Source organism: Rhinolophus ferrumequinum, chromosome 22 (genome assembly GCF_004115265.2).
Source record: "Rhinolophus ferrumequinum isolate MPI-CBG mRhiFer1 chromosome 22, mRhiFer1_v1.p, whole genome shotgun sequence".
Lineage (NCBI taxonomy): Eukaryota > Metazoa > Chordata > Mammalia > Chiroptera > Rhinolophidae > Rhinolophus > Rhinolophus ferrumequinum.
In genome coordinates this window covers 24,498,361-24,518,810 of record NC_046305.1, presented here as the reverse complement: position 1 = coordinate 24,518,810, position 20,450 = coordinate 24,498,361, and the positions used below count along the sequence as shown (strand labels likewise).

General features: G+C 47.5%; 2 protein-coding genes across 3 annotated transcripts; one reads left to right on the top strand and one right to left on the bottom strand.

Moving 5' to 3' along the window:
* On the top strand, positions 1-5,849 carry IL24 (interleukin 24). The gene is made up of 6 exons (XM_033094027.1): positions 1-33; positions 1,429-1,599; positions 2,716-2,778; positions 3,651-3,809; positions 4,268-4,342; positions 5,237-5,849. The coding sequence occupies exons 2-6, from the start codon at positions 1,429-1,431 to the stop codon at positions 5,318-5,320; spliced, it is 552 nt and encodes a 183-aa protein (XP_032949918.1). The 5' UTR covers positions 1-33; the 3' UTR covers positions 5,321-5,849.
* A 1,084-nt stretch (positions 5,850-6,933) lies between these two features.
* Positions 6,934-20,086, bottom strand: FCMR (Fc mu receptor). Of its 2 annotated transcripts, none has more exons than XM_033094025.1 (8): positions 19,893-20,086; positions 14,116-14,451; positions 13,253-13,384; positions 12,096-12,318; positions 10,517-10,647; positions 10,015-10,173; positions 9,577-9,635; positions 6,934-7,347 (listed from the first exon to the last, which is right to left on the bottom strand). In XM_033094025.1, exons 1-8 carry the CDS (start codon positions 19,927-19,929, stop codon positions 7,174-7,176), a joined length of 1,251 nt encoding a protein of 416 aa, XP_032949916.1. In that variant the 5' UTR covers positions 19,930-20,086; the 3' UTR covers positions 6,934-7,173. The 2 variants fall into 2 exon arrangements, with proteins under 2 accessions (XP_032949916.1, XP_032949917.1); XM_033094026.1 differs by having other exon boundaries at positions 13,253-13,381.
* Between the last annotated feature and the right edge of the window lie 364 nt (positions 20,087-20,450).

Here is a 20,450-nt window from a genome sequence, read left to right as displayed (position 1 = left end):
AGCCACCCTCAAGCATCACTTCCAGGCTCTGAGGTGAGTGATGAGGGAATTCCTGAGTGCTTTGCTTTGAAGCAATAGACTGCTATCTCATTGGGCAATGGGGTTGGGAGGTGGCAGGAAGCAACTTTTTCAGTGCGTGCGTACGTAAGGATAAGATATAAATGTGGGTGAGGGGCTGCTTTCTCCGGTTTAACACCGAGAAGAATTTAGTCTGAATGGAAGAAAGTACAGAGGGACTATGAGGCCCAGAGATGAATTTTCAAGACAGGCTGCAAAGCCTGTGGAGTTTGAAAGAGGAGACTGGAAGGACCTTGAGGGAGACACTGAAGCTCAGACAGACGTGACGGAGGATGTTGGGTGTTGGTGCTGAGCCCCACTTCTTTGCCCATATGTTGGCAGTCATTCCAGAAGCAAGTCTTCTCTTGTCTTCCTTCCTAGTGTAGGGGTGGAAGACTGAGTGTATTTAGGTAGGAGACCAGTGCCTGGAACAAGAAAGGCCCTTAAATGGTTGTGGAAGGAAGTAAGAAAGAAAGGGAGAGAGGGAGAACTGGAGGGAGGAAAGGAAAGAAGAAAAGCAAAAACGAAAAAGGCAGGGAGAAGGAATTTTCTGAATAGTTATGATACATAGAAAATGGGTCATCTTCCTCTAGCCTGGGGCCTCCTCACACCTTCATTCCCAGGTGGCACCTTAGTGGAAGTCTTTAAAGGTGATTCATCCAGAAATGTTATTCCTCCCTCTTGTTCAGTTACCTGAAAAGTTAATACTTAGAGGCAAAAGTGAGTCTTCAGTTGAGGTGGCAGAGAGTGTGTGAACCTAACCTACCGTCTGTGCCCCTCCCTCTGGGCCAGGATCTATCCCTCAGATCCCTTGTGATGAGAAGTCAGAGATGACCTTCTCCTGGGGGAAGAGAAAAAGACCTGCCCAGTGTGCGTGGTGACTTAAGGGCAGACCTCAGAGAAGCAAATTCCTAGTCAAGCACTACCGTCCGGAGTTTGGGCTCCCTATACACATTCCCTGGCACACTATTACCCCCCATTTCTCCACTCTCCTTGGTCAAATTCTGACTGGCAGGTTGTTGGCTAGAGAGAACTATAATGGAGTAAGGAAGGAGGTGTCGGGCGTGTGTGACGTGGATGGTCGTGGTGGGGTGGGCAGATAGAGAGACAGCGAGCACAGCGGAAATGCGATGAGGGGCAGAAAGACCCTCGCCCCACCCCAGTGCACTGCAGCAAGGCCACATGTTTGCAATATTCTAGCACTGAGAACCCACCCTAGTCTCAGGTTTCCCCTCTTTGTGTCCCAAGGCTGGCCAAGGCAGAGCCAACAAGCATTATTTTGGGTATATCACTCCTGGTACAAAGGGCCTGCTTCAGTGGGCTGCCTCCCTTTCTTCCAGCAGGATCTTCCCAGTCCTTTCTTTATTGCAGATGGGCTGTCCCATACAGAAGGCTGTCCTCCCTTGCCTGAGTCTCATCCTGCTTGTCTGGAGCTGGGGGCCAGGGGTCCAGAGCCAAAAATTCCAATTTGGGCCCTGCCGAGTGGAGGGGGTAGTTTTCCAGGACCTGTGGGAGGCCTTCCGGGCCGTGAAGGACATTGTGGTGAGTGAAGTGATGCTCTGGACCCACCTGTGGGGGTTACTGTGGGGGGAGGATAACATTTTATGATTATGGAGCCCTTTGTAGCTTACTCATCATTTTCCTACATAATAATTTTGTGAAGTCAGAGGCATCACAAGCCCATATTTCCTCTGATATACGAGGAAATTGAGATTCAGAACGATGTGGTCATCTATGGGAAAATAAACAGAGCCCAAGAGGAATAAAGAAGAGAACGTATTCATCTGGGCTTCAGCTGTGTCTCAGGGGGACATGAGACTCCACTAATGTGAAGTCGTGGGAAATCCTTTGAGTCCTGACCACCGGAGTTTTTACCTACTGCTTGCTCCTCCTAGTCTGTTTCCACCTTGGCTTCAAGGTAGAAAAAATGGTTAATGCTGAGGTGGGCAGCTTGTGAAATCGGACTGTGGATTTCTCCTGGGCCTGATAGTATTCCAGTATGTGTCCTCACAAATGCTCCTTAAAGGACAATCCAGATGCAAAGCAGGAAAGAGGGAGCTCATGTGATGGCCTGTGGAGGGAGTAACCACTGGGCACAGGACACCTATGTGTGATCTTGACCTTGAAACCAACTGGTACGCACCACCCCACCCCCATCAGTTTCCTTATTTGCACATTGTGGAGGTGGGACAGAGGAGCCCAAAAGCTCCTTCCTCTCAATGATTCTTTGACTCTAAATCCAAGAACTGGAATGAATGGCTGGGCTGCAGGGGAAACTTCAAACACCAGAGAGGCAGCGCCCCCACTCCCATGGAATAAGCAGGTAAAATCCTGCTCCCAAGGGTTCTTAAGCCAAATAGGCTTACTTCCTCCTGTCTCAAATGACTAAAGGAATCAAACAGGTCCCTGATCAAGGCTCTAAGAACTCCCGGGATTCCATCTGTCCCTGGGGACTAAACTTAGTGATTTTGTGTGGCTGAAACCTATATCTCCACCCCAGAGGCCAGCTCAGCCCAGCCCTTCCTGGGAGCCCCCTCTGGCCTCTGAGATTTCACAGACTGTCTAGATTTAGGTTCTGGGAAAGCAGCATGTATTTGCAAGGTTGATTTCTATGGCTCCCCTTAACCTGGAGACTTTTTTTTCTTTCTGTTCCCAAAGCAAGCTCTGGATAACATCACAAGCATCCGGCTGCTGCGGGGGGAGGTTCTGCAGAACATCTCGGTAATCCGGCCTCTGGAGGGACAATGCCTCCCTCGTGCGGCTGGCCTGTGGGTGGTGGGGGTGAAGGGTTGTCTGGGGAGGCTGGGCCTACACAGCACAGGGCTGGACAGTGAGCCAGAGAAGTCAATGCGTGGGGTCACCACCCAGGATCTGGGCTATGTGGGCAGTGTGTGTGGTGGCACGGGCGGGTTGTAAATTAGCCCTTACATTTCTGTCCCCATTTAGCCAGAGATGCCATCAATCTATGTTTCTCTTTTGCTGTGTAGGCCCAATAGGCATCTGCTTGGGGCTCTTCCATTTCCATCCCTTGTTTCTCACCCATTCCTGTCTTCTCATCAACCATCTAGTCAGTCAGTGAGCACACACGTACTGAGCCCCGATTCCTGAAGACGCGGAGCTTCACTCTGTGGTCCTTGAGGGGGCTAGAATGCAATCCCTGTGTTTAAGGATTTTTGTTTTCTTCCTCATTTCTTCTCTTTTTAGTTCTTTTCCCCACCAACTGTCAACCACCAAGTTCTGGGTGCTCTTCAGGGTCCATCACTTCCCATGGCTATTAGAGAGGTCATGGGGTGTAGAAGAAAGAATATTAAGCAGATGGAGAGACAGGAGTCCTAGGAACTAGGCTTGTGTCTGCCACTGACTGGCTGTGTGACCCTGGGCAAGTCCTCTTCTCTCAGTCTGTGGTTCTTCCTGTAAGTCAAAGGTGCTGCTCTCCCTGCCTCCTAAGGCTCCTTCAGATCTACTGTTTACCAACATCTCCTGGAAGGTCCCTGCCTCTGCTGTGCTTATCTTGCTTTGGCGACAGTGGGTTGTGTATCCAGGGCTGGGGTGGGCAGACGCCTCCGCTCCGAGGTGACCCAGACCCTCCCCAGGATGCTGAAAGCTGTTATTTCATCCGTGCCCTGCTGAAGTTCTACTTGAATACTGTTTTCAAAAACTACTATGAGAAGGCAGCTGAATTCGGGATCCTGAAGTCATTCTCTACTCTGGCCAATAATTTTATTGTCATCGTGTCAAAACTGCAACCCAGCGTGAGTAGAACAAAGCTGGGACTGGGGCCCATGGGAAACTGTGTTTTGAGAGGACTCTCCTCCCCTTTTTTGGTCCTGGCCTTTATTTCACAAGAGGGCATCATAACTTGCATGGAAAAGAGCATAGACTCTGGACACCAGCCGTTCTGGGTTCAAGTCCAGCTCTCTTCTAACCAGCTGGTTGATGCTTTGCAAGGTGCTCATCCTCTCTGGGATTCAGTGCTCCTCCTACATATGTATAAAATGGGATGATCACCCCCATCTGGCAAGACTTCTGTGAGACTCAGCGGCTGCCCCCGTCACACAGTAGGAGTTCGGCATTGGCTACCTTGAGGCTCTGGGCTCATCACTGTCCTCTTAGGCCTTGGGAATCCCTCTGGCATCACTAGGAAGGAGTGGGAAGGGGCTTGCCTCGGCTCCTACCCAACACTTGGAAACTTTTTTTTCCTGTTATCCAGCAGGAACATGAGATGTTTTCCATCAGTGAGAGCGCACACAAGTGCTTTCTGCTGTACCGGGGAGCATTTAAACAGGTAATCAAGGCCAGGAGCGGAGGGCTTGCTTGAACTGTCATAAGACGATGCCTCAGAGACCTAACGCAAGATGCAGTGCTGGTGACTCCACCAGGCTTGCCCCAAAGCCACTTGACTTAGCAGGAGCACAGGTATTTTTACATGAACGAGCATATACTTTGCACAAGCACCACAAGCTACGTGGTCTATTTTCCTGCCAGTTTTCAAATTAAAATGCTAGATTTTACTATGGGGGATTTTCCCTATGAGAGAGCTTGTGGGTACTTGAGCTGGGGAATTGGAGTCAGAAGTGAGAGAGAAAGAAGAGAGACAACCTCTGTAACATTCCCGTCCCATACACATCCCCATACATGGTATTTTTCATAATGTTCAAATCGTCTAGTTTGTGAGAAAAAAAATCGTGAGAAAATATATTACCTTCTCCCTACTTAAGACAACAAAGAATATCCAAATTTCATACTCAACCGTCTTCCCAAAACACGATATTGATCACTTTTTTAAGGAACAGATACATGAGTATAAAAATAAATGAAGAGCAATAACATCCAAAAGAAAGAGGCCACCTGGGCCTCAGTTTCCTCATCTGCACATTGAACTCAGAAGGTGGACCAGATCCACCCGCACGGGGATTCCACGGTTCTTGTTGTCAGGGGCTCCAGGTGCATTTCCTTTGCTCCTGACTTGCTGCTACCCACTGGCCCATTTTCCTCCTCCTCGAAGCAGACAACACACAAAGATCGGGGACAAGTGATGGGTGGGTGAGTTCATCAGAGGCCATCGCAAAGGTGACGCTGCTCACGATGTGGAGTCAGGCCAGCCCTAGGAATGGTGGGTGGCAAAGAAACCTGTGTTTGAGGCTAACATGGCAGAACTTCACCTCTACTTTCCTTGTAGTTGGACATAGAAGCAGCTCAGATCAAAGCCTTTGGAGAAGTAGACATTCTCTTGACCTGGATGCAGAAATTCTACCAGCTCTGAATGCCTAGACCCTCCTCGCTCTCCGCGTCATTTCAAAAGAGTGTCCCCTCCTGCGTTGTTCTTTGGGCACTTCACACCCTTGACCACAGGTCCTGTTCTTGGTCCAGGCTTATCATCAAAGACTTTATTCTTTAAGTGGCCCCAATGACAGTCATGGAAGGTTCCCTTGGATGCTGTAAATAATCAAACAGATTCCCGTATTTATTACAACTATTTAAATCCTGTCAGTGTTTTTGCTGATGCTTTATTTATTTGTGAGACTAAGTTCTGTGAAGGCGGCAGGAACAGTGCCCCATGCTTCTCTTTGTTCCTCCAGGATCCTTGGAACTGCACGGGGCAGTGGGTGGTGCTCAGAAAATGCTTAATAAACTGTTTGTTTGTTTTTGCCTATCTTTCAATGTTGAGGAACAATGAGGGATGCTGGCATATGAAGTTGAACATCAGGACATGGAAATCATATTGTCATGCTATCTTCAGAAACAGAACATTGGGGTGGGGGTGAGGGACACTGGTTTGGAATGTAAATGATGAAAGATATAAAATGTTAAGTGCCCAACACAAAGCAGGCTCACTAAACATTTCATCTCTTGCCTGTACTCCATACCCCACTCCATCATCCCTTCCCCTTGGGTGCCCTCCCTCCTTTCTATTCCACTCATTCCCCTCTTATCTGCAGCTTGAGAGGGTAACAGAGTCAAGCTGATATTGCTGGTGGTGTCATTGTACTTGGATGGACTCCCCAATTTGTGATGCCATTCCCTGCTAATCAAAGGCAGGGAACTGAAGTCTGGTAGCCTTTCCTTTCTATTTCTGCACAAGTGCCCAGTGAAACTTAGTTGTGAGTCTGGGAAAGGCCTTCTTCCTTACAGCAAGACTGGGCATTCTCTAGTCTCAAGCTCTTGTTGAGCGTTGCAGTTGGCTTCAAGCTAAAGATACAATGTCTGTCTATGCCCTTGCTCAGAACACTTAAGAGTATATGGAGGAGGTAGGATGTCTCTTCTTCCATGACATAAGTGTTATTGCAGAGCACCCGGCCTTCTAGAAATCCCAGGCCACTTTCCTTTTCCACCTTGCTATAATTACTTAGAATTGGCAAAGAGGAGCATTTTTGAAAGCAGAGAGATGTAATGGTTTTGGATGGCTAAAATAGAACAACATTGAGACAAGTGCACAAATATCAATGCTAGGCAATGGAAGAAGGATAAAAAGATGACAAAAACTATTTCTAAAGAAAGGGAAATGCTGCAGTCAGGGTCCTTATGTGCATCAAGGGAGGGAGACTTAGAGTAAAGAGGGTTTAGAGATATAAGGAGATATATGTGGTGCTGAAAATTTAGAATCCTTCATCACATCAAAATAAGTTGCCCTTACCAAAGGATCAAGATGAGTACAGCTTACTGGTAAGTGCCAGCCTTGAGGTCAGGGCAAAGACAGGGTTAGGAGTGTTTCATACCCAGCCCCTTCCTAGTCCACCATGAGTCCAGGGGCCTTCTACTGGTGTGAGGCCCAAGCCAGGGAAGGGTTCCAGAAGCAATAGCTATGCCTACGCTCCAGCCTGTTGCCACGTAGACTAGAGCCAAGGCAGCAAAATCCCTGTGATCAAAGACAGTCTGTGAATCCCACAGCCTGTTATATTGCTTGGAAAGGAGGCACGTAGCATTGGGACAAATGCTTTGCATGACCTCAGAGCCCACTTGAAAGCAACAAGGGGTTGCAAAGGTGTGCAAGAATAGCTGTAGGGCACTGAGCTCAGGGCAAACAGACAGGAATGAGACTTGAGGTGAGATGTGAGAGGTAATGAGGGTTCCAAAAACAGATGGAGTAGGTGTTGGAAAGCAACAGACAGGTAAGGCTCATTGGCACCAAGGTCTGGGCCCAGGGAGGCAGTTGGAGGGGTGAGTTGGGCAGGGGATATTGACGTAATCTGAATCAGTGTCCTCCATATTGGCAACAGGCTTGTGGTAGAAGCTCATATATTCACAGCTGGTCTTCAGAGACAAGGCATGAGGCCAGGGAGCTTCAGACACCTGGGAACAAAGAAAGAAGCATCACTGAACCCGGTAGGGTGATTTTAGTATCTTTCCAGGTGGATTTCCAGTGGGTAGAGGGTGAAGGCATATACATGATTGCTGATTTCTAGAAGGCAAAGACATAGGTGGCTGAGCTCCAATAATTGGCCCATCCTGGGGATTTTCAGGGTGACACCTCACCCTAGATAACTGGAAAACACTTAACATCTAATGTGGGCAGGAAATGCCTTAAATGGGGCTCAGATTAAAATCACAGAGCTAAGCATCAGTCTGAAGGAGACCCAGCTGCCAGAAAAGTTTCTCCTCTGGGATTAGATAATGTGACTTGTGGAATAAATATGCATCTTCTTAGGGAGTGATTCAGAAGCAGGGTGAGTCAATCCAGGCACCTCTGTAAGGGCTCAGCGAGTCTGTAATGTGGCATGACAGTGCATTCCAGGAAGGGGCTGGGTGGTGAAGGGGAGGGAGGCAGTAGGCCATGTGGGCACAGTGGTGCTCTTGTTCCCAAGAAGGAAACTTCATAATTGTCTGCTTTCAGGATGGGTCTGTTCTTGGGGTACAGGGCTGAGCCATGACCCCAACATGGCACAACTATCATAACATCCACCCAAGAAGGCTGTGGTGGAAACCATCACATATTTAAACACAAGTGCTGAGAACTAGAAGTCCGGCCTCCTGAGCATAGGAATTGCTCATTGAAAGGACCTGTTACTTTTTGTACTTATCTCCCATTGCCTGTTTGCCATGTGACATTAATTTATTTGGCTTCAAAAATTAAAATATTCTTTGTAAAGTCTAAAATATTCAGTCATTAATCATATGCACCTTGTTGTGAGTGAACTTATTCCATCAAGATTTTTGTCCCTAATAGTGGAAATGAGAGTTTCAAGTAGAGAGAAAGGGTAAGATCTGAGTAAGCTACCTGCTCAGGTGAGGACATGTGTGGTCACAGGACAATTCAAGAGAAAGGGCATGTGTAAGGGTAAAGTGGGTAGAGCAGATGGGTACTGCTAGACCTACCTAACCTGCTGTGAACCCTCTCTAGCAGGGGGAGTGAGGGCAAGCTCAAGAACCTGGATATGACTGTGGCTAAGCTGTCACTTGTTGGGCACCACTCTACCCTTTGTAACAAGGCACATGATTTCCCAGCCAGGGAGTACATTTCTCAGCCTCCCTTGAAGGTAGGTGTCGCCATATGACTATGGTGTGGCCAATGGGATGTGAGAGGAAGTGATGTATGAACCGTCAGAATCATAGTCTGAAAGAAGCAGCTTTCTCTTTCTCCCTCTATGGCTGGAATACAGACATGGTGCTGGACACTGAGCATTGACCATGGACCAGGCGACTCCCGACGATGGTGGAGCAACAAGACAGAAGACATTTGAGTCCCTGGATGACTTTGTGGCTCAGGCCACTTCTTTCTGTCCCTCTGCCTTTACTTGGGAGGAAATCAGGACTTCATCTTTTGAGCCTTGTGGTTTAGGGTCTGTTGCATTAGCTCAGTCTACACCCTAATTAAGAAGAGGGACATTGGCCACACTTAGTTTCTCTTGGTTCCTGAGGAAATAGTGTTTTAGCTACTGTGGGCTACTTTAGAGAATAAAATCTTTTATCTTCTTAATTTGGGAAAACAAAGGTGAATGGATAGTTTAAAGGCTTTTTACCCACCTGCCAGTGGCCATCAATAGAAACAAATTCCCTATGTCCATTTCTAGATTTCAAGAGAAACCCTCTTCACCCCGCCATTGAATCCTATCTACATCCTGACATCTGCAGGTCACCCTTTAAGCCAGGCGTAACTGCCCTCAGCGACGGGTAAGCCACCTCCTCGCAGAGAGTTTACTAGAAAGTTCTCCCTCATATTCAGGTGAATAAGACCTCCCCTTAAGACCTCGTAGGTCCTAGAAATTAAATCTCTACTACGTGAAAGCCCTTCATGTATGTGGAGAGTTACCATCTACCAGCCTCTACTAAGCACCCATCTGCCCCATGAAAATGCGAGGCTAAAAGCCAGATAACTAAATCCACCACATTGCTGGCTCGTCCGTCTACTCACACCATCAAGGGAAGAAACTGATAAAACTTGTTATCGACTCCGCCCAAGAACTGCTGGGAAAGCTGCTGCCCTAGAGCTACGCGCCGCTGGTGTTACTGCCCTCGGTCCACGCCCAAGTCGGGTCACCCAGTCTGGTGGTGGCGACCTAACCCTGGCGGAGCGGAGCTTACCTGCGGCGGGGCGGGCGGCGCTGACGCTTCGGAGCTTGGGACAGGGGCCTCCCCTTCACCTAGGGAAACCGTGAGGCCTGGGTGAGGGCGTGGCCGGGAGTCTGGCCCCGCCCCCAGCCCTGCCCAAAGCCCCAGGGAGGAGGAGCGGAGCCTGCAGCCCCTGGCTTTCCACTAGGCGCCGAGAACAGGGCTCTCGGTGCAGCCTCCGCCCCCGCGCTGCTTCTGTCGCTCCAGCTCGCCTGCCTGACTGCTTGGACCCGCCACTCCACGCTCACGAACCCCCGCTCCCTCGTGTCTCCCTCCCTCACCTATCCCCCCCCCACACCCGCGAACCCTCTCGCTCACCTGTACCACCCCCTCCCCACTCCTCACTTGTGTTTCCCCTCTCATCCGTATCCCTCTTCGCTTGCCGCCGGCTCACCCATCACCCCTGCTCACCCGCAGCTTGCGCCCACCCAGAGCGCCGAGGACAGGCACTGTAGACGTTGTTTTGGGAGCGTGACCGCTGAGACACGCGGGGCCGCTGCGACGGGGGCCGCTGGGAGGCCTCCAGGGCGCTCATCCTCACGGCCAGCCGGCGGACCTGCCTGGAGAGAGCTTCTCGGCAAAGCCACAGGGAAAGAGGACAACGGCATCAGAGGACCATGACCACCCTCTCCCTGCCCTCGAGTCTTAGGAAACTAAAGTATGCCTTTCTCCCCTGGGCACGGTACTGTCTGACGTGTAGATGCTCAGAATGTATGAGGCACAGCCTTGCCCTCCACTGAAGACCAAAAGGCCCAGGCCGCTCCTCCTCCTCATTTCCAGACCATTCATCCCCATCCCTCTTCCCCACACCCCAGGCCGCTCATCTAAAGCTCTGGAGAGATCCAGCAGGTGTCTGAATGTTCTGGGCTCTTTTTGTCATTCAGATCTCCCTAACCCAGCCTGAGCAGCTCACCTTTCCTCCTTTGAATGACCCTTTTCGCCACCAGCCCCAAAAGTGCCAGCAGGATGAGGCCCAGGATGGTGGGAATCAGGATGTGAAATCCTTGGTCTTCCATCCGGGACGCTGGGACATGGTTGAAGGCTCTAAGGAGGGAAGGAGAGAGAGAAAGGAGGAAGAGGTCAGTGAGGGAAGGCGGTTTAAGGAAGCACCCTTGAGTGGCCAACTTTTGGGGCATAGCTGACAGTTTGTCCCTTTGTTAACAGAATTTTCACCCCTCCCCACAAAGAGCCTTGTTTCTGGAGTCAGGAAATCTGGGTTCAAATGCAGGTTCAGCTTTTTACCGGCTGTGTGATTTTGAACCAGTCTCCTAACTTCTCTGAGCCTCATTTCTCAGTAAATGGGTCTAGTAAAACCTATTTCACAGATCTGTTCAAGGATGAACCAAATAGTGAATAAAAAGAACTTCATGCACCTGACCTAAGCAGCAGTCAATAAATGTCAGATCCCCTTCTAGCTTTCTGCACCTCAGTCTCCTCATAAGATTATTGCAAATATTAAATGATTAGTTTCTTTTAACTGTGGAAAAGAGGATGATTTTTCTCATAGTGCTTCCTCTGCCTAGAAGGCCTTCCCTCCATTTTCTCTACGTATTAAAATCTTGCTTTCCATAAAGGGCTAGCACATAAATCTTTTCTTCCCCAATCATGGTAAACCAGAATCAATTTTTTTCTCTGTCTATTGTCAGTTATTGTGTTCATACAGATTACAACCCTTGTCACTGTCATATTTGCATAAGTTAGTAAGATAAGACCTGCATATTGCATGTCTTCATTTTTCTACATCTTTAGGACATAGCACAATGCCTGGTAGATAGTAAGAAAATGTTGACTGAGTTGACTTGAATTCTTCTCCACCAAGTAAAGTAGGTGGTTGTAACTTTCTGAACTAGGAATCAGGAATCACTTTATTTGAAACCACTTAGCTCTCATGACCTGTTTCCTCATCTATAAAACCCAAGTGATGTTGGAGGTTCCTTTCCTCACTAACATGTTTGTCTTTGCTTAGACAAAAATAATTTCCAATTATTATAGGCATTTTTTGGAGCCTGCTCTAATGCTGCCCCCTACTGGTCTATTGAAACACTTTCCTGGATTGCACCCCCCGTTTAGACCAGGGCAGTACATTGGAAATATGTGAGTCACATGTTATTTTAATTTTCCTAGTAGCCACATAGAAAAAGTAAAAGGAAACATATGAAAGTAATTTTAATAGTTAATAGTTTCATAGTTAATTTTATTTTTATTTAGTTTTTCCAAATCAAAACAGATCTAAATGAATGCTGAGTGATTGAAAAATTTGGGTCTCCCTTCTACAGGATCACCACCTGCTGGGGCATTGACAAGTGTATTCACGTTAAGGGGACTAAAGAGTTAGTGTGCTATACCCATAGGTAGTATATTCCACAGTAGCCTTCTAGAGACAAAGCCAAGAATGGTCTGGTTGATAGATTCAGGAAGATTTCAGTAGATCTTCTAATTCTAGACTGTTTTGCCTGGTTTCTAGCGTATCCTGGGTGGTGGAAGCCTCTTACCTCTGCCTGTAAGGCTTGGTTTGGTGGTTGTAGCTGGCTGTCTGGGGCCTGAGCGGCTCTTCTGGTGCTGAGGTCTTTGAGGTTGTGGTGGATGGCAGGAGGGTTGTGGGCTTGGCAGATACCACTGGAGATGATCTGGAAACTCGAGGGCGGTGGGTGATTGGGGTGGTGGGGGAGGAGTGGTGTGCTGAAGGGACCGCCGTCTTTTGGGCTGGTGTGCTTACTGCAGGAGACAGCAGGAAAACGTGACCTTCCATATACACCCTGTAGTCTCCAGCAGGATTGGGTCACCACCTCTTTCCTGAATACACTCTTCTCTTTTATCTCGACTACCTTTGTCCTTGCACTCCTCATGGCTTGAAATGCCTTCTTAATGTGCCATCTACACCTAGTAAATTCTATCTATATTTACTTCAATATTTTCCACCATTTTCTCCTGAAACTTTTCCATGACTTTCCAGGCAGAAGACCTAGCCCTCCTCTGAGCGTGGAGAAAACCTTGTTCACTTCCTACTCTGCCATGTACTCCATCCCACACCTGTCAACATCTTGAGTTTACAATGTGCTCAGTTCTACTATCCCTCTTGGCACCCAGCAGGGTCCTCTAGTGAAACAATGCTTAATTAATGCACCTACCCCATAGAGCAAATGTGAGGATGAGATGGAAATATTGCACGTCAAAATGCATTTAGAACAGGAGAATGATATAGAAATGTAAAGGTATCATCGTTAATCTGTTTATTGCAAAATAGAGTTGTTAAACTCACTGTATGGCAGCAAGTGGAAGACAGCCCTATAGGCAGCAGGAGGCATAATAACCTCCAGCTGGGATACGTCTGTCCAGTTTTGGTTTCCGCAGTCATTCATGAAAGAGCTGGACTTTGTGAATGGAGCACAAATTTCATTTCTTGTGCTGCCACCTAGTGGTGATGTAAGTTCTGCAACGAATGCCGAGTGTACAGGCTTGTGGGATGGGCTTGAACACAATAGAAGGCAGATCTCAGGGAGGTAACCTCCCCTAAGGCCCGGAAATACACCTCTGAGACCCAGCTCTTATCTGCCAACCACCCTATGAACTGAACACAAACCCCCTCCTCCATTTTCACAATGCCACTTCGCTTACCCTACCTCTCTTACACTAGCTTTGGTGAACTGACCTTTGGATATGAATTCAAAGGAACTGGCATGTGCAGGCATCTGGAACCATGGCATCGGCCGGTGTAGGAATTTCTGAAACCATGCTGGAGGCTCAGGCACAGGCTCCTCTTCCCAGAATGGCTCATACTCTACTGGAGGCAAGAGGAATACACTGGTGGGCTCTGGGAGGAGACTGTCCCCGCTGGGGAAGGGACAGTGGTAGGAGCTGAAGCTGACCCAGCCAAGAGAGTTGGCAGTGAGGGGATGAGGGCAAGGTCCACCAAAAGGAGCAGAAGAACGGGGCTGGGAGCTGCCCTGAAAGAAAAAAATTCACCCTAACCCAGTCAACAGTGTCTGTAAAGCTACTGGGTTTCTAGGCTACGGAATTAGTACGTGTATGTGTGAGGAAGTCGGTGGAGAAGAGAAAGGCAGGATTAGAAGAAATGTGGAAAGGGACAGATCATAAAGTAATAAGTTTGGCCTACAAATGGGGCTTGAGAAATGACTGTTTTTCCTTTATATTTATCCATAATATTTCTCATGGGATAACTATGTAGGACAATTATGTCCCTTTGCTCCCGATTCCCTCCAGTCTCAGAGCTTCTCCTGAATCTCAATTCCCCAGCCCCCTCACGCCCCGGGTAGGATGGATTCAATACGACACAAGGATACCACCTATCTTGTTTGGATAGAAAATTCTGTGGACCATGAAGTCAATTGACTCTATGAGGTTTCAGCTATACAAATCCCAATTATTACTGGACTGGCTAATACAACGATAGCCTAAGAGACTGGGGACTGCTACAGTTTGATAGCTGTCCCAGACTTCCCGAGTGGAACTGTTTTTTGGGTGGGCTGAGCGTCCATCAAGTGGGGCACCTACCACTGTGGACATTCAGGGTGACTTGCTGGGTCTTGCCCCAACCTGTGTTCCTGCCTGCCCCACAGGCGTAGACTCCGCTGTCACTCTTGGTCAGCTCTTTCACCTCCACTAGGAACAGATTCTGATCTGGACACGGCTTCAGTGTGACTCGGTCTTTGTAGTCCATCCTGACAAAATTTGTGTTGGATATCACGGTGACACAACTTCTGGGTTTATCTATCTCCCGGCACAGATATAGCCTCCTGGGTGTTTCAGGAAGTGGGCACTTGATGGTAATGGATCCGCCCAGCATTCCCTCCAGCTTGACTTCTGGGAGTATCTTCAGAGCTCCAGATACTGCAGGGAGAGGGAGTCAATACATAGGAAACCTCATCTCCAGCCACATCCGCAACTGCATCCCAGCCCCAGGCCAGCCTCATGCCCATCGCTAGATCCAGACCCATCCCCAGCGTCAGCCCAAGCGTCAGCCAGCCCTCAGCCTCAGCCCTATTCTCATCTGTAGCCCTCTTCCCATCCCCACCCCTTTTACATCCTCAGTCCAGCTCTGTTCATCCCTGTGCCCAAACTTGAGTCTCAGGCAGACCTGTCCCCAGCCTAAGCCTGAGCATAACATGCAGCCTTATCACCAAACTCAAACCCATAAGGACCCAGACCTCAAACCCCTGAGAATATAATCAAAACTACAGTCTCAGTCCAAGGAGAGAGAATATGCCATGGCGACCCCAAACAGCACATAAGTCCCAAGTGACTTCAGTGTGGTGTTGGGAGGCATGGTACAATTTTGCTGCAACAGGTTTTTCAGGCTAGTTTTGTTATGCTCAGATCCATTTCAGCCAAAACAACCATTCACCCCCAGTTCTATTTGTTAAATCATTCAACGAGCATTTATTGAATGCCTGTCATGTGACAGTAAGATAGCTGGCATTCCTCCCCTCACAGAAGGAGTCCATTAGTGGGTAATATAAATGGACAGCACCTACAGCAGTCTCATAGATCCCATGAAGAGACACCCAGGGTTTCTCGGAAGCAACAAGCAGAGACACCTGATCCAAGCTGTTGCAGAGGGATGGTGTAGTTTGAGGGAGATTTTCAGGAAGAAGTGATGTCTCTGTTGTGACCTGAGGGACTGAGCATGGAGGGCGACTGAGGGATGCTGATTGTCTTCACTGCAGTAGGGAGCACAGAGGAAAAGCACGAGTGTATGTGAGTTTGTGTGTGTATGCATGGGTATGCGCATATTGTGTGTGTGCTGGGGAGGGTGCACAGCAGAGAGGGACAAAAGATGTGGTTCATGAATCCCTGGCATCAAAACACTTTTGCTGAAGAAGGCAGGCTAACGCAGTTGAGCCAGCTAGAGAAGAAGTTATGGCCAGGTATGATTAGTTGTCAATTAATCATAGTTGGCAACTTAGTTGTCAATAGGGACCACTTGGGTCCCTATAAGTGTGTGCATATTTCTGGGACGAGGTTTCCTAGGGAGAAATGTGTGTGTTGGGGTGGGGCTGGAGGACTTGGGTGGAGGAGGAGAGATACTTCCAGCCGTGAGAACTTTCCCCATAAATGCTGGTATGTGAGAGAGAACATGGCATGTTCACAGGGTGGAGAAAAGCTCACCAACTTCCTGAAATTCATCCATAGACCACGCATTAAGAATAGCTCTAAGGAGTTTAGCAAAATGAGGAGAGTCAAGGAAAGAAGTGGGGCTTGAGGCTTCCAGATGAGCATTGAAAACTGAAGAGGAAGTTCCAGGAGAAGGAAGGATGTGGATAAGGGTGATGAGGTAGAAACAGAGTGTGAGATGTGGGAGAGAAGGATAGAGAGGGCCAGAGAGGAAGCATTTCAGGAGCATGTTACAATCTAGAAGTGTAGCTGTTGTAACGTGGTAGGGAGAAGCAGAGGCACCAGCCAGATACATAAGATCTGGCATGTAAACCCTCACACAGATAACCCAGCACTGCTTTAAATCCCCCTGGAAACTGAGACCTGTGTGGTAGCCTCGTGACTGGAATGTGACAATGGAAGGGTGGCCTGTGCAAAGGACAAAGACCCAATTAAGGGGATGGGGGCATCACCCCGTGTGTCCAGACAGCCCATAGCTGTGTATAAGTCCCAGCACCTGAGAGTGAGCATGTGAATGTTTTTGGACCAAGTCAGCCAGAAAGGGGTGTGGATGTTGCTTTCCAAAGAACAAGATGCTATAAAATGGGCAGGCGTATGACAGAGCAGCAAGGGGTCATCACCTCCACAGACACCTCCAGCGGCTTCTCTCCTCTCAGGAATGAGCTTCTGGTAAACCCCTGGCTTGCCCAGATCCTCTGTTACAGATTACATGTTTGTGTCCCCCCAAATCCATGTATTGGTGGGCTCTAGCCCACCAATGTGATGTTATTAGGACGTGGGGCCTTTGGGAGGTGATTAGGGTCCGATGAGGTAATGAGGGTGGAGTCCTCGTAATGGGCTTAGTGTCCTTATTCTCTCCATGCCCACAAGAGGCCAGGTGAGCACACAGGGAGATGGTGGCCATCTGCAAGCCAGAAAGAGGGCCCTCACCAAGAACTGTATCTGCTGGCACCTTGATCTTGGACTTCTAGATTCCTGAACTATGAGAAATAAACATCTGTTGTTTAAGCAATGCAGTCTATGGCATTTTGTTACAGCAGCCCAAGCTGACTAAGACATTCTTGTTGTGCAAACGCTGGATGGATGGAGCACAAGGAAAGCTGATAGGTACGCTGAGCTCTGGTCTCAAGGAAGCACTAATTGGTGAGGTGAAAATGTCGAGAGTTCAGCTCTCCTTAGAATTCATAGTAGCTTTTAACCTCCACCAAAGGCTTGGAAAACCAGATTTCCCAAACAGAGAAAAGATAGACATAAGCTCCTGGTTTAGAACTTATGCACAATGTGTGTAAGACTCATGTGGGGGGAACTTCCTAGGATGCAGATAACCTGGTCCTACCCTTAGGCATCATGATTACATCATTCTAAATGATTCTGGGAAGAAACGTAGGGGTGGAAGAAGCTATCTAAAGGAACTAAGCTGTTTAATGTTGGTATTTTATAGAAGCTACTATATAAGTGACATTAATCTCGAATTTGTTGACTTGATTTACCGTGGTGATAGTAAGGGAGAGGAAGATTTGTGGTTTAAAAAGTCACCCTCAATATATAATTGGATATAAATAGATGTTTGAAACATGGAAAAAATAACTTTTTAAACACGGAGGTATAATTTTCATAATGCAAAATAAGGTAAAGGGTCACGTGGCCTTGGCTGGTGGCAGTGCTCTGGAGATAAACTCTGGATTCCATGTGGTGATGGTTTTTTAGTGGGGAGTGGTGATGAGGACCCAATAACTCAAGTCACAGCAGAATCTCTGGAAGAGGGAAGCTGGCTTGAAACTTTTATGTTTATCAGATGAAGCACGTATTTTTGAAAAGGATGAGAAACATCCTACTCAATTTCTCACTTCTGCATACACTAGCTGCTGTGTGTCAGGCCTTCTGACTGCCCTTTGTCCCATTCCTCTGAATGGAGTGCCCTCCTTCCTCTCAAAAGCCAGGGCCTTTACCTGTATCCTGAGTCCATGATGCTCACCTTCTTTAGAGCTTCTCTTCTGTAATTATGGGCTTTTATCTCCCTGCCTCATTGCTTCCTCCACTTCCACTGTTGCCCTGGCTTATACACATACGTGCTCCATGGTGCCACATTTAACAACCTGTTGGTTGACTTTTACCTCCCCTTCAACTGCTGCCCCTCTCTGTTCTCTTTCTCAAACGAGTTACCAAAATCACTGAATCCGCTTTTATGCCTCCCAATTCCTCTTCTACCTCCACCTGTCAGGATTTATCTCCAACATTCCACTGAAACTGCTCTAATAAAAGTCACAAAAATTTTCCTTGTTCTGACATTCGATGGTCACTTATTTGTCTTCATTTTACTTGCTTCTCAGTAGCATTTGTCAGAATCAAATCCTTGAAACTCTTTCTTCTCTTGGCTTCCCTGACACCGCATGCCCAATGGCTGTTCCTTTTCAATCTTCTTACTTACCTCTCCTTCTCTATCCAACTGTCAGCGTTGGGCCAACCCCGGGCCTGGTACTTGGACCTGTTCCTTTCTCCGTCCTCCTTCACTCTCTTCTCACACTAGCTCATTTACTCCTATGGCGTTTAATGCCAACTCTATACAGATTTCACCAAAACATATATTTCTAGTCTTGTCTTTACCTCTGAGCTCCAGACTTGCCTTCCTGATATCTCAACTTGCACTCCATTTGAATATCTAATATGTATTTCAAACTTACAATGGCAAAAAAAAAAAAAACACAAAAAAGAAAAAAACTCTCAATTTATCTTCCAAAACCGGTTCCCACCCAACTCCTCCTCTTCCCTCTGAGACCTAAATTCGGTTGTACTCACGTTGTGCTCATATGCTCATGTACATTCTACTACCTCTCACCGAGTCTGACATTCATTAAAACTCATTCCCTTGGGCTTTTAGGGTTCTTCAATCTTTGATTTGACAAACATTTGACTTTCTTCCATGCTCAAGCCATCACAAAGAGAACAAGTATAAATAAAAATCCATTGTGACCCTCAAGGAGATTACCATTTAATCAACAAAATAAGGTGGACACACCCTGAGCCACAATACAAGGCAGAATGGGACCAGCTATTGGGGTTCAGAAGAGGGGGCTTTGGAAAGTGTATAGAAATGAGGTAAAGGTTGAGATGAGCTTTGAAGTACCCATAAGAGGTGAAAGGTAAGTGGAGGATGTTCCTAGAGAGCAAGGGCTGGTGGCAGGAAGTCTACCTCATGTTCAAGGAGAAGTCCTGTTTAGCTGGAGGTTAGGGAAGATCAGAGGAATGTGATAAGCTCAGAGGATAAAGGGGAGCACAAGGGAGAGGTTGTATTTAATTCAGTAGATAGTGGAAGGGTGATCCTATGATTAGAATCAAGCTTTAGGAAAATTAATCTGGAACTACAGGCAGGCCAAGTTGGAGGAAGTGGGAAAGATAGTTAAGAAATGACCACGTGTTTTTTCCGTTCCATTCCCTCTGTTATGTCTCTAGTAGAGGCTGCCATTGATTCCCATCCTGGTAAATGGAAATCTATTATAGAAACGACATGAATTGGCCATTGTTCGGGTCAAAGTGTGGTTAGGGATAAACAGAAAGAGGTGGTAAGAGCAATTCTAGCATTTTGTGGCTAATACCAGAGACAGTTAAGACAGAGAGAGTAACTGGTTTGGATGGTGACCAATGAGGAATTTCAGGTAAGGTGTTAGGTATGTTGTATTTCAGATCTGGGTGGGATTGAAGTGGGGGTGTCCAGGAAACCATTGTAAACTGAGATATGTAACTTGGGAAATGGATTGGGGCTACTGAATGGATTAGGGAGTCTTCATTTAGAGTTGAAAGTTGAAAATCAGGAGTGAAAGAGATCCAAAGAAAGAGGATGTAGAGATAAGAAGAAAGAACTTTGGGGGCACTTGCTTTAAGACCCCATATTAACAGGCTAATATGTTTGGGGGATGTGATACCTTTAGCCTTTATGAATCAACACCTGAGCGGAACAGGAGATGTGTCTGGAGTGGAGAGAGAGGCACTAACAGGGAGTGGGCAGAGTCTCATGTGGCTTCCATCCATGTCCTGCCTTAGTACTGGTTTGCAATTAAATCTGTCCAGAAACATAAGAGCTGGAGGCGCCCAACCACTCCGCTACTTGTGGCCAATTCACACCTCATGATATGTGTGAGGTGTTTCCCCATGGCACTTACCTGGCAGGAAGTAAAGTGACCAAAGCCAGATGTCCATGGCTCCTTCAAGAGCAAGGTCCCATCCAAAAGCCCCTGGAGAGGGGGTCAGAAACTCACCGCTCACCCAGGAATCGGTCACAATCTGGAGATTGAAAGAGATTTCTGGGCCATGAGAGGAGCAAGTCTTGAAAATGAGGAAGTGACAACTTGTCTTGTTTGCTTACTAGTCTTAGACTAAAAAGAAAGGAAAAAAAAGAAAACATCAGTAAACCACAGCGGAAGTCAGTTGAGAAAACATGTTGTGTTGAATAAGAATAGTTCACCAGGGTTCAAAGGGCCTCTAGGAAGATCCTAAAGGCTATAAGAAAGTACCATGCATGGTATTTCTTTGCTTTGGGCACTTTTTCCTAGAGGGACCTCCCAGGATTTATGGGTATTTGTTGATGTCTGAACCAGAGTCCTTTGCTTTTTCCCTGTCTTCAGGATAAAAGAGCATCATCACCATTTTCTCCATCTGAGGAAGGCTATGTGGACAGAAGTTTGGGCCTGAGCCGGAGGTGCTGGTTTTAGCCCTTGAAC